Source organism: Coregonus clupeaformis, chromosome 37 (genome assembly GCF_020615455.1).
Source record: "Coregonus clupeaformis isolate EN_2021a chromosome 37, ASM2061545v1, whole genome shotgun sequence".
NCBI lineage: Eukaryota > Metazoa > Chordata > Actinopteri > Salmoniformes > Salmonidae > Coregonus > Coregonus clupeaformis.
Window position 1 is genome coordinate 22,646,005 of NC_059228.1, and position 25,701 is coordinate 22,671,705.

The 25,701-nt window shown below is 43.6% G+C and overlaps 1 protein-coding gene across 4 annotated transcripts in view; it reads right to left on the minus strand.

Moving 5' to 3' along the window:
• LOC121553426 (carbohydrate sulfotransferase 15) overlaps positions 1–25,701 on the minus strand; it is a 44,379-nt gene that overhangs the window by 8,460 nt on the left and 10,218 nt on the right. The window contains exons 2-3 of one of the 4 annotated variants that reach the window (XM_041866523.2): positions 2,062–2,206; positions 129–634 (exon numbers count right to left, since the gene is read on the minus strand). In XM_041866523.2, the coding sequence (XP_041722457.2) occupies positions 129–634; positions 2,062–2,179 (624 nt within the window). In that variant the 5' untranslated portion in view covers positions 2,180–2,206. Of the gene's footprint in view, positions 1–128; positions 2,207–25,701 lie in introns of all 4 variants that reach the window. The other 3 variants (XM_041866527.2, XM_041866526.2, XM_041866524.2) reach the window with 3 other exon arrangements.

Below are 25,701 nucleotides of genomic sequence, written 5' to 3' on the forward strand. Positions count from 1 at the left end.
CAAACACTTCTAGACAATTGTAATGAAGCTATTATCTTATTTGCTTTTATAAATGATTGGAAGGATTTTTGCCCTGAGACAAAACAGCACACATGAAACAACAGGCCAGACACTTTGCTCATACTCACATGAGAGTCACTATTGACAACGTCCTTCAGTAGAGGCAGCTTCCTTGGGCTGAACTCAAGTTTAGATGTAATGCACTTCACCAGGAGCTTAATGTTGGCATAGTCCTTGGTAGAGGACAGGTTATGGGAGAGGGTGCTGCTGGGGTTGATTATAGTCCTGAGGTGGAACGGTGACAGGGTCAGCATCAGACCCTTTTTATCCCAGGTTAAAATGTAAGAAGCCATGATGAGGAAGGTCAACGTCAATCCTAGCAGGAAGCTGATAACCTTGACCTTTGTGACACTCCTCAGGGTCCCCAAAGACCACAGACGAACCCGCCTCACCTCTAGGACACTGGGCAGGCCTCTGCGGCCATCATCCCCATCGTCCAAAGAAGGCATTGTGGGTCTCTTCCTGTAGTTCTCAACTTCCATAGGGCAGGGTGGACCATATTTGTAGTCCATTTGAGGAATGGCGCCATCTTTGTAGTCTGTGAGAGACATTCTGTAGACAGGATGGAACAGGGCTGTGGGGAGGGGGATGGGGATGTCAGAGGGGAGGGACTTCGAGGCACATCTACCGTCAAGGCACATCTATTGTGGGATGGGAGGTGTGTGGAGGAGCAGTGGAGGGTTCATCCATCATGACTGCTCCAAATGTTGCTGTAGGCACACCAGGTACTGTACCACCACATACGTTGCTTAAAATAGAGGACACTTTAGGACACGGCAATTCTCAATTTATCTTTAATTAGTTTTTCCCATTCAATGGTGTCGTGTTTTTGGGGGCCCTGGACTTTGTTATAGACAGCTCACGCAGTTTCCTGACCAGGTGCTAAGTATTATTCCAGGATGAGGGTTCAGTTAGGGGCGATCGAGCATGTGAGACATCTCAGATTAATTATTCTTCCTCCACTAGCAAGGGTGACTTCAGCCCAGTTACTCATGACAACCTCACAGGCAGCTCATAGTAGAGAGAGTGCGAGTTCTTGTCAGATAACGCTCCCCTGCTTTATGGATAAGGATCATAGAGTTGGTACAAAAGTTTATAATGTGAGAGCATAATGGTACGTCTGCACCTTCATCCTCTGCATTTGGGGCTTATCAATGTCCTTAGAAGACCGTTTCATGACTATAGGCTAAAATAAACATTGACATTTTAGAACACGCCAGATCTCTATCCTACAGGGAAATGAAACGTTGATCCATGAAAATGTTATGTTTTGGAGATAAAAGGTTTTCTCGTGACACTAACAGTATACTGTATTGATACAGGTGGACGAGCAGTGCTGCAAAGTCTTTCCTTCAAGTTAGAGAGAGAAAGCGAGTATTATTTCTGGACCTGTGTGTTGAAGAATTCCAGACACAGGACCGACCAAATGTTTCAAAAACTATTCCATCACACTTCCTGGAGCCATAATTCATTCTGCTTTCTTTTCTTCCTGAGTTTATAAACGTTAACAATTACTCTGGACGCTGAAATTAATCCCCAGCCCAGATACAGTGAATTACAGTTGATACATTCAATGATTTCACAGTGTTATTCCTCATTGCATAAATGTTGTTCTATTCACTCTTGGGCCTTATTAAACAGAGACCACTAAACACTTCAGTGATTTTAAATAATCACATATTATATACTGTATATCACTGGCTGTCAAAAACTGTGGGTTACACTTTACTTGAGCCATGTGTTATACAACCTATAGCGTACAGCAATTAAAAACACATTTAGTTAAAAGACACATTCAATGTATAATATGATACACTATATGCCATTTATAATACGCTTTTATCCAAAGCGACTTACAGTCATGCATGCATACATTTCTTACATATGGGTGGTCCCAGGAATCAAACCCACTATCCTGGCATTGCAAGCGCCATGCTCTACCAACTGAGCTATGCATCATTATGTAGTATAAAGGTTTGTAAAGGTTTGTATCGTACTTACAAGGTCTCAGCTGAATGTGTTCTTCCCCTGGTCTTGGTCTTGGTGTTGCTGATGGAGAGGGTCTCCTGTCCACTTTCTGTAAAACCCATGGAAGGTTATTGTCTGCCAGAGCCAGCATCAAACATCTGAACTGTAGGCTTGATTTCTGAAGAGAGATGAGAAGGGGAGAGATGAGGAAAGACAATATGGAGGAAAGAGGAAAGACAAGGTACGAAAAAGAGAGGGAAGGAGGGATAGGAGAGAGGGCAAGACTACTATTAATGCCCATATAAAATAATCTACAATCTATCTGTGATGGAACTTGTGTGGGAAACTGACAGGGGCTGAGGAGGAAGAAGGGGCTGAGGAGGTCGTGAGGGGAGGTGGGAGTGTGGGAGCCCATACTGAAAAAAAAAGCCATGAAAAAAGCACATAAAAAAATAAACTAGCAGTCAAAAGTTTGGACACACCTACTCATTCAAGTTCTTTTTTTTAAACTATTTTTAACATTGTAGAATAATAGTGAAAAAAACAACTATGAAATAACACATATGGAATCATGTAGTAACCAAAAAATATTATTCAAATAGCCACCCTTTGCCTTGATGACAGCTTTGCACACTCTTGGCATTCTCTCAACCAGCTTCATGAAGTAGTCACCTGGAATGCATTTCAATTAACAGGTGTTCCTTCTTAAAAGTTAATTTGTGGAATTAATTTTCTTCTTAATGCATTTCAGCCAATCAGTTGTGTTGTGACAAGGTAGGAGGGGGGTATACAGAAGATAGCCCTATTTGATAAAAGACCAAGTCCATATTATGGCAAGAACAGCTCAAATAAGCAAAGAGAAATGACAGTCCATCATTACTTTAAGACATTAAGGTCAGTCAATACGGAACATTTCAAGAGCTTTGAACATTTCTTCAAATGCAGTCGCAAAAACCATCAAGCGCTATGATGAGACTGGCTCTCATGAGGACCGCCACAGGAATGGAAGACCCAGAGTTACCTCTGCCGCAGAGGATAAGTTCATTAGAGTTACCAGCCTCAGAAATTGCAGCCCAAATAAATGCTTCACAGAGTCATAGACACATCTCAACATCAACTGTTCAGACAGGACTGTGTGAATCAGGAGAGTGATGGAGTGCTGCATCAGATGACCTGGCCTCCACAATCCCCCGACCTCAACCCATTTGTGATGGTTTGGGATGAGTCGGACCGCAGAGTGAAGGAAAAGCAGCCAACAAATGCTCAGCATATGTGGGAACTCTTTGAAGACTATTGGAAAAGCATTCCAGGTGAAGCTGGTTGAGAGAATGCCAAGAGTGTGCAAAGCTGTCATCAAGGCAAAGGGGGGCTATTTGAAGAATTTGAAATATAAAATATATTTAGGTTTGTTTAACACTATTTTGGTTACTACATGATTCCATATGTGTTATTTCATAGTTTTGATGTCTTCACTATTATTCTACAATGTAGAAAATAGTAAAAAAAATAACGAACAACCCTTGAATGAGTAGGTGTGTCCAAACTTTTGACTGGTACTGTATATTTTAGATTAATAAAATATTACAGCTTTAAGACATTTTAAAGAAATTCCAACATATATTTCGGAATGTAGTTAAAATCTATATATAAATGTTTGTAAAAATTTATAACACAATATATGTTAAATGCATCGGAAAATGTATTTAAAGCATTTCAAAAGATATATATGATATTTTTTTACATGTATTTATCAACCCGCTCTGTATTTGGAAATGTTTTGTAAAATATATTCCAACATGCATTTAAATTATTTTGTTGAAAATATGTTTTTAAATAAAAATATTTGGCAAATATTTTGTTTACAAATGGCCAAATCGTAATGTAGCAAAATGGTGACCGACTTAACAATGAAACTTCTGGAGGCTCTTTGGTATCATACACACTGTGGTAGAACATGCACTTATGTCAGCCTTGGATCACAGAGCACAACATAACACATTAACTGGCATGACAATCCGTCTCATGGGATGCCAAAAACATCTAAGTCATGCCCCCAAGAAGCCACGCCTCCAAGTCTTCTAATTGATGTCGCTACCATATATTTTGTCAAAATGCATTTTTATTGTACTTGACACATACTGTACCAAAAGCTCAAACATGCATTTAAAAGCATTTAAATTACTACAAAAATTACTACAAACATAATACATTATCGGTCATGTAGTGAGTCCATGTCTTTCATGTGCATATGAGGAATAAACAAACTAACTTGACGAGAGCATTGCAACCAACGTCCAACGGGCAGAACAACATGTACTGGGTCGTTCCACGAAATGAGTGCCATTTGCATCCCTTTCATATTTTAAGTAGAAATTGTGCACTAATATAGACTTTTTAAAAGCCTGTTATATTAAATGAAGTGCCCTTTAATATAGACCACATGGAGAATTCAATATACTAGATTTTCAATATGAACAGACTTCCTAAAGCGCCAAAATGCTGTATTTTGACATTTCCCTCTGAGCACCCTCTAGGAAGATTTTAACCCACTAACTAAGTTTTCCACTTCATTGTAAATCCCTAGTTATTTTGTTGCTTTGACAAAGTTATTTCTGAAGATTATTATTTATTTAATGTGATTAGTGATTCATTTACATCTGTCCCCCTCATTTTAAGGTCAACCCTGTTACATGAACTGAACTCTAGTAACTTCTTTCAAAAGAAACATTGAACATCTAATAGTCAAATCATAGTGTAAAAACAGGTAAACTGGTTCTACTCTTTTTGGCCATATTTTGGTGTTTTGTGATGAAAAACAGAGCGGGTTGAGCTTAACATGTCAATCCTGTTACCCATAGATAGTGAGGATGGAAATGTTTTAACAATTACATTTTTTTTGTGAATCTTGCATTGAATTGCCCCTCCCTGTTGCACACAACAAGCTTCCTTCCCCCCTGTCATAAGGGGAATCCATGGGTGATTTAACTATAATTACCAGTTGGAGGGCCGTTCTAGTGTATCTTTCCCAGATGTGGTAAATTCCCACTTGGTTACGAACGCACCATAACAACGCTAACCATCCACTGTAGAGCCGTATTGGAAGCACAAGAATTACACCTACACTTTGACATATTGTGGAGCGTTGTACAATGTATAGTTTTTGTTTAAATCAATAAAAACGAAAATTAAACAATTTTTTAAAAGAACAAAAATAAAACATTCATGCATGTCTTTGTATTGCCATATTATCAGCAGCTTATTGCATTTCTACATATTGAGTGTCGCTAATGACCTTTATATTAAAAGTGTTTATCACATGCTACCGTAGTGGTTGTAGAGTTTCTTTAACTTTCCAGCCTGCTCTATCCTCTAGCGCATGCACAGTAGCTACGCCATTAGATAAGATATGTAGCCAGGAGATAGTGCTACTGTTGAAGTCGGAAGTTTACATACACTTAGGTTGGAGTCATTAAAACTTGTTTTTCAACCACTCCACAAATGTCTTGTTAACAAACTATAGTTTTGGCAAGTTGGTTAGGACATCTACTTTGTGCATGACACAAGTAATTTTTCCAACAATTGTTTACAGACAGATTATTTCACTTATAATTCACCGTATCACAATTCCAGTGGGTCAGAAGTCTACATACACTAAGTTGACTGTGCCTTTAAACAGCTTGGAAAATTCCAGAAAATGATGTCATGGCTTTAGAAGCTTCTGATAGGCTAATTGACCTCATTTGAGTCAATTGGAGGTGTAGCTGTGGATGTATTTCAAGGCTTACCTTCAAACTCAGTGCCTCTTTGCTTGACATCATGGGAAAATCAAAAGAAATCAGCCAAGACCTCAGAAAAAAAGTCTGGTTCTTCCTTGGGAGCAATTTCCAAACGCCTGAAGGTACCACGTTCATCTGTACAAACAATAGTACGCAAGTATAAACACCATGGAACCACGCAGCCGTCATACCGCTCAGTCTCCTAGAGATGAATGTACTTTGGTGCGAAAAGTGCAAATCAATCCCAGAACAACAGCGAAGGACCTTGTGAAGATGCTGGAGGAAACAGGTACAAAAGTATCTATATCCACAGTAAAATGAGTCCCATATCGACATAACCTGAAAGGCCGCTCAGCAAGGAAGAAGCCACTGCTCCAAAACTGCCATAAAATAGCCAGACTACAGTTTACAACTGCACATGGGGACAAAGATCGTACTTTTTGGAGAAATGTCCTCTGGTCTGATGAAACAAAAATAGAACTGTTTGGCCATAATGACCATCGTTATGTTTGGAGGAAAAAGGGGGTGGCTTGCAAGCCGAAGAACACCATCCCAACCGTGAAGCACGGGGGTGGCAGCATCATGCTGTGGTGGTGTTTTGCTGCAGGAGGGACTGGTGCACTTCACAAAAAAATGGCATCATGAGGAAGGAAAATGATGTGGATATATTGAAGCAACATCTCAAGACATCAGTCAGGAAGTTAAAGCTTGGTCGCAAATGGGTCTTCCAAATGGACAATGACCCCAAGCATACTTCCAAAGTTGTGGCAAAATGGCTTAAGGACAACAAAGTCAAGGTATTGGAGTGGCCATCACAAAGCCCTGACCTCAATCCTATAGAACATTTGTGGGCAGAACTGAAAAAGCGTGTGCGAGCGAGGCCTACAAACCTGATTCAGTTACACCAGCTCTGTCAAGAGGAATGGGCCAAAATTCACCCAACTTATTGTGGGAAGCTTGTGGAAGGCTACCCAAAACGTTTGACCCAGGTTAAACAATTTAAAGGCAATGCTACCAAATACTAATTGAGTGTATGTAAACTTCTGACCCACTGGGAATGTGATGAAATAAATAAAAGCTTAAATAAATCATTCTCTCTACTACTATTCTGACATTTCACATTCTTAAAATAAAGCGGTGATCCTAACTGACCTAAGACAGGGAATTTTTACTAGGATTAAATGTCAGGAATTGTGAAAAGCTGAGTTTAAATGTATTTGGCTAAGGTGTATGTAAACTTCCGACTTCAACTGTATATGCCAGCTAAAATTAGTAAGTTAGTAGAAGATTCTAGATGCCTGGTACTGTTCTGCATGCGCATTTGATTTATCTGATAAGCTCTCTAGCTGGCAAGAGGTTCTAGAAGTTTCAGAGACTGTCCTCCGTGCTCCAGGATACGCAGTAAGATTTATGACTCTGGCACCAGACTCAGATAAGATCTCCACCAGTCCGCAGAGCGGGCCATATATCTAGCCTGTCTAAGTAATTACTTCTCTCTCTCTGCGATATGTTTATAAATATACTGCTGTAAATGTGTATGCTGTTATGTGAATATCCCTGTATAGATGCTACGCCATTCTTTCCTGTGTAGATATTCCTATCGCTTAGCTTACAACATTGTTTGTTATTGCCTTTCAGAACCAAGTCGATTCCTAAATCACTGAAGAGTGTGTTTGTGTGTTAATACTACATGTGGTGGTGAAGAAGATCAATAAAACTCTGGATATGGACACATCTGCCTTGTAGTGAGTCAGAACCTTAATCAGCATGAAGTACTTGCGGGTGAGGGCATTCACAGCTAGTCGAGGCTCTGGCTGAGGGGGGTGCAGACCTTGGTGTGGTGGACTGTGCACTCTGGAGTTGTCTTCATCTGCTGGGGAGCTAGGCCGCTCTGGGGAGCAGAAGCGGACCCGACGCTCCCATTACTCTGGCCAGGGGGGGGGGCTAGAGGGACGTCTGTCGGGAGAGCGGCTGGACCACCACGGGGGGATGCGACGTAGGCTCCAGCCGGGGGCGCCTGGAGCAACAATGATCTGGTGAATAGCTGGGCAAATATTCTGGCCGGGGAGGCCTGGAGTAGTGTCTTACAGGGGAGTAGCCGGGCCGACTTGGGGAGTATCGGCTGCTGTGGCGCTCCTGCGACGGTGACGATGGCTCTAGCCAGGGGGGCCTAGAGCAGGGTTTCTAAAAACTCGGTCCTGAGGTCCCCCCTTGGTGCACGTTTTGGGTTTTGCCCTAGCACTACACAGCTGATTCAAATAACCAACTCATCTTCAAGCTTTGATTATTTGAATCAGCTGTTGTAGTGCTAGGGCAAAAACCAAAACGTGTACCCAGGGGGGGCCAGGATCGAGTTTGGGAAACCCTGGCCCACAGCAGTGACGGTCACAGGGACGGCTTGTTCAATAGGGCGATATGGGCGACGCACTGCCAAACGGGAAAAGGAAGGGATTTTTTTTCTAATCAATTATATCACGGCAACAGCAGTTATCAGTGTTCACGTCTGATCTGCCAGCCACTAAATGTCAAATCAGGCTAAAGTCGTGCTTCAAATGGCCCCGCCCGTTTTTGGGGCGATTTCAGTCAAGTTGAAAATCGCCCAGAAGTCTCTCATAGCCTGTCATGTAAAATCTATTTTTTCACATTTCAAAGCTTTCAATACATTCTCTATGGGTGTCTGTGGGCTTGCACACCGCTTTCGTCATACGTGACGTAACGTTGAACGTAACTAAGACAATGGCGGCTAGAAGCGTCTCTGTTGCGACCTGCAGTGCGGCGTTATTTTATGTTTTTAATTTGTAGACTTAGTTTACAAACATTCTGCCAACCATGGATTTCCAGTGGTTGGTTTTGGACTGATCTTGTTGATCGTGTACATACCCGCTTCTGAACGGACTAAATAATGAAAACGCTGCTGGCAGCTGAATCCCAATACAGCTGGGAGACTTGGCTGGATGAGTCCCGGACAGAGAAGTGGAGCCGGCCACCTTCACCCTGGTCAGAGCGGACCGCGATCCTGGTAAGAGAGCGACTCTGTACCCCGACATTGAACTGCTTTCTGTGTCATTGCGACCTTACTATCAATTCAATTCAATTTAAGGGCTTTATTGGCATGGGAAACGTGTGTTAACATTGCCAAAGCAAGGGAAGTAGATAGTAAACAAAAGTGAAATAAACAATAAATATTAACAGTAAACATTACACTCAGAAGTTTCAAAAGAATAAAGACATTTCAAATGTCATATTATGTATATATACAGTGTTGTTACAATGTGCAAATAGTTAAAGTACAAATGGGAAAATAAATAAACATAAATATGGGTTGTATTTACAATGGTGTTTGTTCTTCACTGGTTGCCCTTTTCTTGTGGCAACAGGTCACAAATCTTGCAGCTGTGATGGCACACTGTGGTTTTTCACCCAGTAGATAAGGGAGTTTATCAAAATTGGGTTTGTTTTCGAATTCTTTGTGGATCACTGTAATCTGAGGGAAATATGTGTCTCTAATATGGTCATACATTTGGCAGGAGGTTAGGAAGTGCAGCTCAGTTTCCACCTCATTTTGTGGGCAGTGTGCACATAGCCTGTCTTCTCTTAAGAGCCAGGTCTGCCTACGGCGGCCTTTCTCAATAGCAAGGCTATGGTCACTGAGTCTGTACATAGTCAAAGCTTTCATTAAGTTTGGGTCAGTCACAGTGGTCAGGTATTCTGCCACTGTGTACTCTCTGTTTAGGGCCAAATAGCATTCTAGTTTGCTCTGTTTTTTTGTTTGTTCTTTCCAATGTGTCAAGTAATTCTCTTTTTGTTTTCTCATGATTTGGTTGGGTCTAATTGTGTTGTTGTTGTTGTTGTTGTTGTTGTCCTGGGGCTGTGTGGGGTCTGTTTGTGTTTGTGAACAGAGGCCCAGGACAAGCTTACTTAGGGGACTCTTCTCCAAGTTCATCTCTCTGTAGGTGATGGCTTTGTTATGGAAGGTTTGGGAATCGCTTCCTTTTAAGTGGTTACTATCTGCCCCGTGAGTTCCCCCAATTGTTTGTTACCGTTGTGTACTGTTGATAATCACAAGTTTACTGGAGAACTGAGACCAAGTAGAGACTTTGGACAGGGTGGATATGGTATAATAAAGGCAGTTTATTCAGAGGTAAAGATATCTGGAATCGCGTGCACGGACTCGTGCACGTGTGTAGGTCACCTAAATCATCAGAAAAATTGCCCCTCCTGAGAATTTTTTCAGGAGCCGCCACTGGACGGTCATGAGAGTAGCGGAGGTATCTAGAGTTTTATTCTGTAGTTAACCACCACACAGTCAGTTGCACACACACAAGTTCACTTCTGATACAGCCAACCGCTCAGATGGCTCCAGCTAGCTGTTTTTACAGAAGAAGGTTATCATTAGCATCATTGCTAACAGCTACACAAAGTGTACCGTATAGAAGGGAATGATTGATACAGTAACACACACCCACAGTCATTTCTACCATAACCTAGAATCCTTGTGGATATCCGAGCAGTGGCGGCTCCTGAAAAAATTCTCAGGAGGGGCAATTTTTCTGATGATTTAGGTGACCTACACACGTGCACGAGTCCGTGCACGCGATTCCAGATATCTTTACCTCTGAATAAACTGCCTTTATTATACCATATCCACCCTGTCCAAAGTCTCTACTTGGTCTCAGTTCTCCAGTAAACTTGTGATTATCAACAGTACACAACGGTAACAAACAATTGGGGGAACTCACGGGGCAGATAGTAACCACTTAAAAGGAAGCGATTCCCAAACCTTCCATAACAAAGCCATCACCTACAGAGAGATGAACTTGGAGAAGAGTCCCCTAAGTAAGCTTGTCCTGGGCCTCTGTTCACAAACACAAACAGACCCCACACAGCCCCAGGACAACAACAACAACAACAACAACACAATTAGACCCAACCAAATCATGAGAAAACAAAAAGAGAATTACTTGACACATTGGAAAGAACAAACAAAAAAACAGAGCAAACTAGAATGCTATTTGGCCCTAAACAGAGAGTACACAGTGGCAGAATACCTGACCACTGTGACTGACCCAAACTTAATGAAAGCTTTGACTATGTACAGACTCAGTGACCATAGCCTTGCTATTGAGAAAGGCCGCCGTAGGCAGACCTGGCTCTCAAGAGAAGACAGGCTATGTGCACACTGCCCACAAAATGAGGTGGAAACTGAGCTGCACTTCCTAACCTCCTGCCAAATGTATGACCATATTAGAGACACATATTTCCCTCAGATTACAGCGATCCACAAAGAATTCGAAAACAAACCCAATTTTGATAAACTCCCTTAAAAAAAAAAAAAAAAACCACAGTGTGCCATCACAGCTGCAAGATTTGTGACCTGTTGCCACAAGAAAAGGGCAACCAGTGAAGAACAAACACCATTGTAAATACAACCCATATTTATGTTTATTTATTTTCCCATTTGTACTTTAACTATTTGCACATTGTAACAACACTGTATATATACATAATATGACATTTGAAATGTCTTTATTCTTTTGAAACTTCTGAGTGTAATGTTTACTGTTAATATTTATTGTTTATTTCACTTTTGTTTACTATCTACTTCCCTTGCTTTGGCAATGTTAACACACGTTTCCCATGCCAATAAAGCCCTTAAATTGAATTGAATTGATAGTAAGGTCGCAATGACACAGAAAGCAGTTCAATGTCGGGGTACAGAGTCGCTCTCTTACCAGGATCGCGGTCCGCTCTGACCAGGGTGAAGGTGGCCGGCTCCACTTCTCTGTCCGGGACTCATCCAGCCAAGTCTCCCAGCTGTATTGGGATTCAGCTGCCAGCAGCGTTTTCATTATTTAGTCCGTTCGTAGCGGGTATGTACACGATCAACAAGATCAGTCCAAAACCAACCACTGGAAATCCATGGTTGGCAGAATGTTTGTAAACTAAGTCTACAAATTAAAAACATAAAATAACGCCGCACTGCAGGTCGCAACAGAGACGCTTCTAGCCGCCATTGTCTTAGTTACGTTCAACGTTACGTCACGTATGACGAAAGCGCGTAAGTGCAAGCCCACAGACACCCATAGAGAATGTATTGAAAGCTTTGAAATGTGAAAAAAATAGATTTTACATGACAGGCTATGAGAGACTTCTGGGCGATTTTCAACTTGACTGAAATCGCCCCAAAAACGGGCGGGGCCATTTGAAGCACGACTTTAGCCTGATTTGACATTTAGTGGCTGGCAGATCAGACGTGAACACTGATAACTGCTGTTGCCGTGATATAATTGATTAGAAAAAAAATCCCTTCCTTTTCCCGTTTGGCAGTGCGTCGCCCATATCGCCCTATTGAACAAGCCGTCCCTGTATCCGAGCAGATGTTTGCAGCCACCATGAGTGCTAAATGTTACAAAGGTTGATGTGAGTCCAATTTCCATTTGGATTACTCACAATGTCTACATGCTTTTGAGCTGAATTAGAAATACAATTACCCAAAAAAATGCAGTGTGTTTGAGGTCGTCTCCACAAGGTGGTTGCCTGGATACCCATCCACATCGCTCAGGCCAATCTGTCTCACTCAGTCTCTTTCTCAGTTTTCTGAATTAAAATGTAGTATTTGGGGACTGCAGGACCAAATATCAAGATTTATACGTAGCTTTCATTTCCTGACAAGGAGATAAATTGTAATCTATTGACCTGAGCTGAGTGAGACCAGCCAGATAAACAGTAGGAACCATGTGTAACTTCAGCATTATGCTTATGAGTTATTTCCCCTTCTTCCCTTGCCTGGCTACCCATCCACATCTCTCCGGCCAACTGACGTTCCTTCTCCACCATGAGGCTGGATTTGCCTCCGTCCCCTACAATTTCTAGAATGCGAACATATTCTGACCGTTCTGATTGGTCCTAGAAACCTATGGGTTGGGCCAGATCCGGCCTAAACAATGACGTTATCAACATTCATACTCTGAATGGTTACATTTGTTAGAGACGTTCCAATCACTGATGAATTTGTTTAGTACAACGGCCCTCATACAAACAACTTCTAGGATGGCAGATTCTGTACAGTGAGCTCCAAAAGTATTGGGACAGTGACAAATGTTTTGTTGCTTTGGCTCTGTACTCCATTAATTTGGATTTGAAATTATACAATGACTATGAGGTTAAAGTGATGAGTGAGAAAGTTACAGACGCACAAATATCATTCCCCCAAAACATGCTAACCTCTCACCATTACAGTAACAGGGGAGGTTAGCATTTTGGGGGGGGTATGATATTTGTGCGTCTGTAACTTTCTCACTCATCATTATTCACGATTCATTCAGGACTATCCGTAATCATCGTAGCATCCACATTAATGTATAAGTGTTTAGAAACATATTCTATTCTTATTTACAATAAAAGTGACTCCAAAATGACACATTACATTATTTACCATTCATTTCTATTGGGCACAAAATCATCTGAAACACAACCAAAACAAACAGCAAACGCATCCAACAAATGTGTAGAGTCACAAGCTTGATGTAGTCATTGTGTGCTATGAATATGGGACCAAATACTAAACTTTGGACTACTTTAATACACATACATACAAATGTATGTGGACACCCCTTTAAATTAGTGGATGTGGCTGACAGGTGTATAAAATCGAGCACACAGCCATGCAATCTCCACAGACAAACATTGACAGTGGAATGGCCATACTGAAGAGCTCAGTGACTTTCAATGTGGCACCGTCATAGGATGCCACCTTCCCAACAAGTCTGTTTGTCAAATTTCTGCCCTGCTAGAGCTGCCCCGGTCAACTGTAAGTGCTGTTATTGTGAAGTAGAAATGTCTAGGAGCAACAATGGCTCAGCCGCGAAGTGGTAGGCCACACAAGCTCACAGAACGGGACCGCCGAGTGCTGAAGCCTGTAGCGCATAAAAATCATCTGTCCTCGGTTGCAAAACTCAATACTGAGTTCCAAACAGCCTCTGGAAGCAACGTCAGCACAATAACTGTTCGTCGGGAGCTAGAGTGGTGTAAAGCTCGACGCCATTGGACTCTGGAGCAGTGGAAACGCGTTCTCTGGAGTGATGAATCAACTTTGTGGTAACAGTTTGGGGAGGGCCCTTTCCTGTTTCCACATGACAATGCCCCTGTGCACAAAGCGAAGTCCATACAGAAATGGTTTGTCGAGATCGGTGTGGAAGTACTTGACTGGCCTGCACAGAGCCCTGACCTCAACCCCATCAAACACCTTTGGGATGAATTGGAACGGCGACTGCAAGCCACGCCTAATCGCCCAACATCAGTGCCCGACCTCACTAATGCTCGTGGCTGAATGGAAGCGAGTCCCCGCAGCAATGCTCCAACATCTAGCGGAAAGCCTTCCCAGAAGAGTGGAGGCTGTTATAGTAGAAAGGGGGGACCAACTCCATATTATAGCCCATGATTTTGGAATGAGATGTTCGACGAGCAGGTGTGTCCATAAACTTTTGGTAATGTAGTGTATACAGTGGGGAGAACAAGTATTTGATACACTGCCGATTTTGCAGGTTTTCCTACTTCCAAAGCATGTAGAGGTCTGTATCTGAATCTAAAACAAAAATCCAGAAAATCACTTTGTATGATTTTTAAGTAATTAATTTGCATTTTATTGCATGACATAAGTATTTGATACATCAGAAAAGCAGAACTTAATATGTGGTACAGAAACCTTTGTTTGCAATTACAGAGATCATACGTTTCCTGTAGGTCTTGACCAGGTTTGCACACACTGCAGCAGGGATTTTGGCCCACTCCTCCATACAGACCTTCTCCAGATCCTTCAGGATTCGGGGCTGTTGCTGGGCAAGACGGACTTTCAGGTCCCTCCAAAGATTTTCTATTGGGTTCAGGTCTGGAGACTGGCTAGGCCACTCCAGGACATTGAGATGCTTCTTACGGAGCCACTCCTTATTTGCCCTGGCTGTGTGTTTTCGGGTCGTTGTCATGCTGGAAGACCCAGCCACGGCCCATCTTCAATGCTCTTACTGAGGGAAGGAGGTTGTTGGCCAAGATCTCGCAATACATGGCCCCATCCATCCTCCCCTCAATACGGTGCAGTCGTCCTGTCCCCTTTGCAGAAAAGCATCCCCAAAGAATGATGTTTCCACCTCCATGCTTCACGGTTGGGATGGTGTTCTTGGGGTTGTACTCATCCTTCTTCTTCCTCCAAACACGGTGAGTGGAGTTTAGACCAAAAAGCTCTATTTTTGTCTCATCAGACCACATGACCTTCTCCCATTCCTCCTCTGGATCATCCAGATGGTCATTGGAAAACTTCAGACGGGCCTGGACATGTGCTGGCTTGAGCAGGGGGACCTTGCGTGCGCTGCAGGATTTTAATCCATGACGGTGTAGTGTGTTACTAATGGTTTTCTTTGAGACTGTGGTCCCAGCTCTCTTCAGGTCATTGACCAGGTCCTGCCGTGTAGTTCTAAGCTGATCCCTTACCTCCCTCATGATCATTGATGCCCCACGAGGTGAGATCTTGCATGGAGCCCCAGACCGAGGGTGATTGACCGTCATCTTGAACTTCTTCCATTTTCTAATAATTGCGCCAACAGTTGTTGCCTTCTCACCAAGCTGCTTGCCTATTGTCCTGTAGCCCATCCCAGCCTTGTGCAGGTCTACAATTTTATCCCTGATGTCCTTACACAGCTCTCTGGTCTTGGCGATTGTGGAGAGGTTGGAGTCTGTTTGATTGAGTGTGTGGACAGGTGTCTTTTATACAGGTAACGAGTTCAAACAGGTGCAGTTAAAAAAGGTAATGAGTGGAGAACAGGAGGGCTTCTTAAAGAAAAACTAGCAGGTCTGTGAGAGCCGGAATTCTTACTGGTTGGTAGGTGATCAAATACTTATGTCATGCAATAAAATGCAAATTAATTACTGGATTTTTGTTTTAGATTCCGTCTCTCACAGTTGAAGTGTACCTATGATAAAAATTACAGACCTCTACATGCTTTGTAAGTAGGAAAACCTGCAAAATCGGCAGTGTATCAAATACTTGTTCTCCCCACTGTAAGTGAATTTGTCCCTATACTTTTAGTCACCTAAAATGGGGGGACTATGTACAAAAAGTGCTGTAATTTCTAAACGGTTCACCTGATATGGATGAAAATACCATCAAAATAAAGCTGACAGACCGCACTTTAACCCCATAGTCATTGTATCATTTCAAGTACAGAGCCAAAACAACAAAACATTTGTCACTGTCCCAATACTTTTTGAGCTCACTGTATGTAGGGATCGATAGAACAGCTGAATTAAATTCAGGATGAGTCGTCAGGCAAACAAGGTGTAGGTCCAGTATGTAGTTTGCATGCAAGCAGAGCATACATAAACTGTGTCTCTGGGATGAGAGATCAGTGATGGTACTAGTACAGATGTAGGATCTTAATTTAAGCCAGTTTGCTACAGCAGAAAAATAATCCTGCGGCAACAGGAAATGTGAATTATTATGTGGATTATAATTCCTGAACATTTCTGTAAGGGCTTCAGAAGCCTTTTTAAACCTCAAATACACTACAAGTTTTACACTTTCTGCATTGCAGGTAAGTTCCCCTGCAACAGTAGGGCCGGGATGATACCAATATCGCAATATTTTTTCCATGCCAAAAATGAAAACAACATAATGATGTTCGTTTCCAACATTAGGACTATTTTCCTAAAGAAGTTAAATCCGCTTTTTGTTTTGTTTTGCCATCACACTAATGAGTATTGCGATACTGGTATTGTCCTGGCCCTATGCAACAGGGTGATCAAATTAAGATCCTACATCTGTACTGGTACTGGTGGAGTTGGTGGTGGAGGAGGGAAGGGAGATATAGAGCTGACAGCTGGGTTCTGTCCTCTCTTCTGTGTCTTACTTTTGTTGTTGGGTGGTCGAGGGCCAGTGCAGGGTGGTATACTCAGAGATCTCATCCATAGTGTGGATGTGTGCTGCTGTCCTGATTCTGAGATTTGGTAACCTGCTAACACATACATACAGTGGCTATGTTACCACTGGGCATTGCCAGTGTGATTAACGGATCATGGTAGAGGGTGTCTCGTCATGCTGTAGACTGTGGACGGGAATGCCAATGATCCACTTCATCTGGGTTAGAGTTCAGCCCTGCTGCTCGCTGGGCTACACAGTCTGCCCTACCTCTGAGGAATGAGCTAACGTAAAGCCCACCCGACCCCCCACACTCAAATGGGCACGGAATGAACCTGAATACACAAACGGAAACTTTCAAAATAGCAGGTCTCCTTATAATGATATGCAGTTACAAGCCAGATGCCTAATGACTCAAAGCCATGGAAACCCTGCAGCCCCTAATGTCATGTTTTACTTTCTCTGTAAACAGAGGAGGGATGTCTCCAGGAGCCCATTACAGCAGGTCTCTCCCTTTGCCCACACACACTTGTCCACCAAGGTACACACAACAAAAAAAACAGTGACCGTACGTATGTACATATCCCAACCAGAAGCCATGGATTACAGGCAACATCCGCAGTGAGCTAAAGGCTTGAGCTGCCGCTTTCAAGGAGTGGGTCACTAATCTGGACACTTATAACAAATCCCGCTATGACCTCCTATGAGCCATCAAACAGGCAAAGCTTCAATACAGGACTAAGATTGAATCCTAATACGCCGGCTCTGATGCTCGTCAGATGTGGCAGGGCTTGCAAACTATCACGGATTACAAAGGGAAACCTAGCCGCGAGCTGCACAGTGACGCGAGCCTATCAGACAAGCTAAATGCCTTCTATGTTCGCTTCGAGGTAAGCAACACTGAACCATGCATGAGAGCACTAGCAGTTCTGGACGACTGTGTGATCTCGCTCTCTGTAGCCGATGTGAGTAAGACCTTTAAACAGGTTAACATTCACAAGGCCGCGGGACCAGACAGATTACCAGGACGCGTACTCAGAGTATGCACTGACCAGCTTGCGGGTGTTTTTACTGACATTTCAACCTCTCCCTGACCCATTCTGTAATACTTACATGTTTCAAGCAGACCACCATAGTCCCTGTGGCCAAGAACGCTAAAGTAACCTGTCTAAATGACTATTGCCCCACAGCACTCACATCTGTAGCCATGAAATACTTTGAAAGGCTGGTCATGGATCACATCAACACCATCATCCCAGACACCCTGGACCCACTCCAATTTGCGTACTGCCACAGCAGATAAACAGATGATGCAATCTCTATTGCAATCCACACTGCCCTCTCCTACCTGGACAAGAGGAACACCTATGTGAGAATATTGTTCATTGACTACAGCTCAGCATTCAACACCATAGAGCCTTCCAAGCTCATAAGTAAGCTCAGGACCCTGGGACTGAACACCTCCCTCTGCAATTGGATCCTGGACTTCCTGACGGGCCAGCCCCAGGTGGTGAGTGTAGGCAACAACACATCCGCCACGAGGACCCTCAACACGGGGGCCCCTCAGGGGTGCATGCTTAGTCCTCTCCTGTAAGACTGTGTGGCAGCACACGACTCCAACACCATCATTAAGTTTGCTGATGACACGACGGTGGTGGACATGATCACGGACTACGATGAGACCGCCTATAGGGAGGAGGTCAGTGACCTGGTAGTGGTGCCAGGACAACAACCTCTCCCTCAACATTAGCAAGACAAAGAAGCTGATTGTGGACTACAGGAAATGGAGGGCCGAGCAAGCCCCCATCCACATCAATGGGGCATCGATGTCCTCGGTGTCCACATCACTAAGGAATGAACATGGTCCACACACACCAACACAGTCATGAAGAAGGCACAACAACGCCTCTTCCCCCTCAGGAGGCTGAAAAGATTTGGCATGGGCCCTCAAATCCACAAAAAGTTATACTTCTGCACCATTGAGAGCATCTTGACTTGCTCTATCACCACTTGGTATGGCAACTGCTTGGCATCCGACCGCAAGGCGCTACAGAGGGTTGTGCGTACGGCCCAGTACATAATTGGGGCCGAGCTTCCAGCCATCCAGGACCTCTATAGCAGGCAGTGTCAGAGGAAGGCCCTAAAAATGGTCAAAGACTCCAGCAACCCAAGTCATAGACTATTCTCTATGCTACCGCATGGCAAGCTACCCGGACTATCTGCATTGACCCTTTTTGCACTAACTCTTTTGACTCATCACATACGCTGCTGCTACTGTTTATTATCTATCCTGTTGCCTAGTCACTTTTTCCCTACCTGCAGTGCCTTCGGAAAGTATTCAGACCCCTTGACTTTTTACACATTTTGTTACGTTACAGTCTTATTCTGAAATTGATTAAATAAAAACAAATCCTCAGCAATCTACACACAATACCCCATAATGACAAAGCGAAAACAGGTTTTTAGAAATGTTTGCTAGTGTATTAAAATAAAAAAACAGAAATACCTTATTTACATAAGTATTCAGACCCTTTGCTATGAGACTCGAAATTGAGCTCAGATGCCTCCTGTTTCCAATGATCATCCTTGAAATGTTTCTACAACTTGATTGGAGTCCACCTGTGGTAAATTATTTTGATTGGACATGATTTGGAAAAGCAAACACCACGTCCAGAAGGACGACCATCTCTGCAGCACTCCACCTATCAGGCCTTTAAGGTAGAGTGACCAGACGGAAGCCACTCCTCAGTAAAAGGCATATGACAGCCCGTTTGGAGTTTGCCAAAAGGCACCTAAAGACTCTCAGACCATGAGAAACAAGATTATTTGGTCTGATGAAACCAAGATTCAACTCTTTGGCCTGAATGCCAAACATCACGTCTGGAGGAAACCTGGCACTTGAACCTGATCGAACATCTCTGGAGAGACGTTCAGCTGTGCAGCAACACTCCCCGTCCAACCTGACAGAGCTTGAGAGGATCTGCAAAGAAGAATGGGAGAAACTCCCCAAATACAGATGTGACAAGCTTGTAGCATCATACCCAAGAAAACTTGAGGCTGTAATTGCTGCCAAAGGTGCTTCAACAAAGTACTGAGTAAAGTATCTGAATACTTATGTAAATGTATTATTTCTGTTTTTTAATTGTAATAAATTAGCAAACATTTCTAAAAACCTGTTTTTGCCTTGTCATTATGGGTTATTGTGTGTAGATTGATGAGGGGAAAAAAACTATTCAATCAATTTTAGAATAAGGCTGTAACGTAACAAAATGTGGAAAAAGTCAAGGGGTCTGAATACTTTCCGAAGGCACTGTATATGTACTGTACATATCTACCTCAATTACCTCGTACCCCTGCACATCGACTCGGTGCTGGTACCCCATGTATATAGCCAAGTTATTGTTACTCCTTGTGTATATATTCTTCATGTTAATATTTTTCTATATTTTTCTCTGCATTGTTGGGAAGGGCCTGAAAGTCAGCATTTCTCTGTTAGTCTACACCTATTGTTTACGAAGCATGTGAAAAATCATTTGAACACACGTGTACACAGACACCGTTCCCTACTCCATTCCATTACATATTCCACCTGTCAGTGTATGTCCCTCTGACCATTCCCCCTGGTCTCTCTCCATGCCCAATCCTCAAACATCTTGAAGAGAGAGGGGCCACCGGCTCACTACCGCCAGGAAGACACAATGCTGTGACAGTCCGACATTAAATGTTGATTGTAACTCATAAAATGGCAGATTTACATGTTCTTGTGTAATTCATGAATATCAGGACTTGTGGCATTTAATTGGGAGTAGGTTATGCAGTCACCTGTATTTCACAACCTCCATCACACCCTCCATCACATCCATCCACATCCATCCACACACACACACACACACACACACAGCAACCAGCCCCCTCTTCACCCCTCTTTGTGCTGTGGAATAATGTGACAGACAGCAGCCCAGTGGGATTCCTAGGTAGGCTTTCAAAGACAAAAAGTGCTATTATAGGGGATGTCTCCTTCCTTTAAAATACTCGCTTTCATCCATGTTCTGGAATGGGAGTGTGAAGTCTTTTCTAAAAAAGAGAATATATTCAGTATTCACCAGTGGTGAAGTGCAATTTTATTAGGGGGGAATGCATGTTTTTTTTTAAAATGATGTCATAATTTCCTCAATCAAAGGCTGTACCGACAGATGTAGCCAATTGAATAGCCTATCATTATAGAACATGCATGAACTGCATCCTCCAATTGCAACGTCTGCCTATGCCCACACATACTGTCTAAAGAAAATGTTATAATTTTAATACCCTCAAATACCAAGCATAGGCTACCTCATTTCAAAATAGACCATCATCACCGTCAATGGTGAATGATAATTCTTCACGTTTTACTGGTGAAACATCCAAACTGCATCTCCATACAAATCATTTGATTGATCTCAATCAGTTTCATGGGAATATTCATTTAGATCTTCTTGAATTACTGTTTCGTGAGCGAATTAGAGCAGATGGTGTTAACTATAGCCTTTCTTATATTTTGTTTCAATCAAAGCATACAGTGCATTCGGAAAGTATTCAGACCCCTTTACTTTTTCCACATTTTGTTACGTTACAGCCTTATTCTAAAATTGATTAAATAAAAAATGTTCCTCATCAATCTACACACAATACCCCATAATGACAAAGCGAAAACAGGTTTTTAGAAATGTTTGCTAGTGTTTTAAAATTAAAAAACAGAAATACCTTATTTACATAAGTCAGGGGTGTCAAACTCATTTTAGCTCAGGGGCCACATGGAGGAAAATCTATTCCCAAGTGGGCCGGACCAGAAAAATCATGGTATATATAACTTAAAAACAACAACTTCAGATTGTTTTCTTTGTTTTAATACGATCAACATACAACATAAAGCTGGAGCCTGAGGACAGTGTCCAAAATAGTACAAGCACAACATCACTATTAATCATAAAACACGTCAAGTTTATTTGAAAATTCTAAAGAAAAAGAACACACAAACACACAATGCCTCAGTGATTAACAGAACTGTTTCACAGATCACATAACTATATCAGGGTGTCATTTCTCAGGCAGAAATGTAGATAAAAATAATGAAATCCTGTTCCCCAAACAAGTGCAAGAACCACAGAGTCAAGAATAGGTTAAATATACAAATAAAATAAAAACAATTAAAAACAATAGCACATCAACATAAAAACATATAAACATAAATCTGAAAGCGTTGCTCAAACTCCCGTAACAGTCCAGTTATTTTATCTTTGAACCGCTTCATGTCTGCCACATGTTGGGTCGCGCACACATTTTTCAGACAGGGAAGTGAGCTGCATCACCACCGGCAAGTTGCGTCTCCCACAATGACAGCTTCAACTTGAAAGAACGTATGCTGTCATAATACTGCGTGACAACTTTGTTGCGCCCTTGCAGCTGTTTGTTCAAGTTATTCAGGTGCTCTGTAACATCCACCATAAATGCAAGGTCCGGCATCCATTCTGCGGAATGAAATTCTAACACTGGTTTGCCCTTTTCTTCCATGAACTGTTCAATTTCTTCTCGTAAATCAAAGAAACGCCTCAGCACAGCACCTCGGCTTAACCATCTTACCTCAGTGTGGTATGGCAGGCCATAGATGTGGTCTTTCTCTCTGAGAAGGCTGTCAAACTGACGGTGATTCAGGCTTCTGGATCGGATGAAATTAACAGTTTGGATGACCACCTTCATGACGTTATCCATCTTTAATGACTTGCAACACAAAGCCTCCTGGTGCAAAATACAGTGAAAAGTCAAAAATCACGTCCTCCATTTGCAGATTGCACTTTCTCTCTGAACTTTGTCACAACACCTGCTTTTTTCCCGATCATTGAGGGCGCACCATCTGTAGCCAGGCTGACAGCGCGGGACCAGTCCACTCCGACCCTGTCCAGCGCCCCGACGAGTGCGGTAAAAATATCAGCTGCTGTCGTTGTATCTGTCATCGGCACCAACTCCACGAACTCCTTGGTGACGGTCAATGTGTCATCAACTCCGCGGATGAAAAAATGGCCAGTTGTGCAACATCTGTAATGTCCGTGCTTTCATCAATTGCAACCGAAAACGCAATAAATGACTTTACTTTTTGCTTCAACTGGCTGTCCAAATCCACTGAAAGATCGGAAATCCTGTCTGCAACTGTGTTTCTTGTCAGGCTGATATTTGCAAAAGCCTACCGCTTTTCAGGGCACACAATCTCCGCTGCCTTCATCATGCATGTTTTTACAAATTCACCCTCACTAAATGGTTTTGAAGCCACTGCGATTTCATTAGCAATGAGGTAGCTAGCTTTCACTGCAGCGTCACTGATGTCTCGGCTGTGAGTAAACACAGACTGCTGTTTCTTCAGACCCACCAACAGTTCATTCACCTTCTCTCATCTCCGCTGTCCTTGAAAGTTGTCATATTTGTCGGCATGAAGACTCACATAGTGGCGACGAAGGTTATATTCCTTCAGCACTGCAACATGCTCTGAACACACCAAACATACAGCTTTCCCATTCAATTCCGTGATTAAATAGGATGACAATTTTTCTTGGAACACTCTGCACTCTGCGTCCACTTTTCTCTTTTTTGACAGAGACATATTGGGGCAATGAGGGTGCCAAAGCACATAGTTAAAAATAGAAGCCGTAATAAATATCGCGGGCAAAACAAAGTAGCTCATTGGCTGCACGTGCTTGACCTACTTGCTCTGCCCCGGTATAAAGAGTTTGCTTGCTTAACACAATTGCTATTGCGCCATCCAGTGGACGCAATTGGAACAGCAGTTTATTTTATTGAAAAATTGCAGCGCTTTTTTTTATTTTATTTTTTTTCAAAATCATCTCGCGGGCCGGATTAAACCCGTTTGCGGGCCTGATCCGGCCCGCGGGCCGTACGTTTGACACCCCTGACATAAGTATTCAGACCCTTTGCTATGAGACTCGAAATTGAGCTCAGGTGCTTCCTGTTTCCATTGATCATCCTTGAGATGTTTCTACAACTTGATTGGAGTCCACCTGTGGTAAATTATTTGATTGGACATGATTTGGAAAGGCAGACACCTGTCTATATAAGGTCCCACAGTTGACAGCGTATGTCAGAGCAAAAACAGAGCCCTGAGGTAGAAGGAATTGTCCGTAGAGCTCAGAGACAGGATTGCATCGAGGCAAAGATTTGGGGAAGGTTACCAAAACATTTCTGCAGCATTGAAGGTCCCCAAGAACACAGTGGCCTCCATCCTTCTTAAATGGAAGAAGTTTGGAACCACCAAGACTCTTCCTAGAGCTGGCCGCCTGGCCAAATTGGGCTATCTTCTGTATACCCCACCTACCTTGTCACAACACAACTGATTGGCTCAAACACATTAAATTCCACAAATTAACTTTTAAGAAGGCACACTTGTTAATTGAAATGCATTCCAGGTTATCACCTCATGAAGCTTGTTGAGAGAATGCCAAGAGTGTGCAAAGCTGTCATCAAGGCAAAGGGTGGCTACTTTGAAGAATCTCAAATATAAAATATATTTTGATTTGTTTAACACTTTTTTGATTACTACATGATTCCATATGTGTTATTTCATAGTTTCGATGTCTTCACTATTGTTCTACAATGTAGAAAATAGTAAAAAATAAAGACAAACTCTTGTAATGAGTAGGTGTATCCAAACTTTTGACTGGTACTGTCGCTCGTTGTCTCTGATTGGGGACCATACTTAGGCAGCCTATTGGCACTGTCTAGTTGTGGGATCTTGTTCCGTGTAAGGTATGTTGTGTGTGCTACCTTGGACTTCACGTTTCGTTTCGTTTATTGGTTTGTCGTGGTGTTTAATAGTTTAATAAATATGTACGCATATCACGCTGCGCCTTGGTCTGACCCGTCCTTCAACGAACGTGACAGAAGATCCCACCAAAAGAGGACCAAGCAGCGTGTTCAGGAGCAGACAGCCTGGACCTGGGAGGAGATCCTGGACTTGGGAGGAGACATTGGAGACCCGGTATAGAGAGGAGAAACGGCGCCAACAGTGCCGATGACAGAGACCCGAGAGGCAACCCCAAGAAGGAGGGGGGCACACGGTGTGGACGACGAGGCAGCAGCAGGCCGTTAAAGGGCGGGTCTGCAGGTTAGGAGAGGAGGCCACCATGTTACGGGGGCTATTGGTTCAGAGGGAGCAGGAGTTATTCGGTCAGAGGGAGGCGCTACAGGAGGCTATAAGGGAGAAGGAAAGTGTAGAGGCACGGCGAGAGGAGCTGGTTAGGCAGCAGAAGGAGCGGGGGTTAATAAAGGAACCCAGTCCTGCTCCTCGCATCAAGCAAGTGGTGCGTGTTGCCAGTCCGGTCCGGCCCGCTCCTGCTCCCCGCACTAAGCCAGTGGTGCGCGTCGCCAGTCCGGCCCGGCCTGTTCCTGCTCCTCGCACCAAGCCAGTGGTGCGCGTCGCCAGTCCGGCCCGGCCTGTTCCTGCTCCTCGCACCAAGCCAGTGGTGCGCGTCGCCAGTCCAGCCCGGCCTGTTCCTGCTCCTCGCACCAAGCCAGTGGTGCGCGTCGCCAGTCCGGCCCGGCCTGTTCCTGCTCCTCGCACCAAGCCAGTGGTGCGCGTCGCCAGCCCGGCCCGCCCTGTACCTCGCACCAAGCCAGTGGTGCGCGTCGCCAGCCCGGCCCGGCCTGTACCTCGCACCAAGCCAGTGGTGCGCGTCGCCAGCCCGGCCCGGCCTGTTCCTGCTCCTTGCACCAAGCCAGTGGTGTGCGTCGCCAGCCCGGCCCGGCCTGTTCCTGCTCCTCGCACCAAGCCAGTGGTGCGCGTCCCCAGCCCGGCCTGTTCCTGCTCCTCGCACCAAGCCAGTGGTGCGCGTCCCCAGCCCGGCCTGTTCCTGCTCCTCGCACCAAGCCAGTGGTGCGCGTCGCCAGTCCGGCCCGGCCTGTTCCGGCTCCTCGCACCAGACCAGTGGTGCGTTTGTCCAGTCCGGC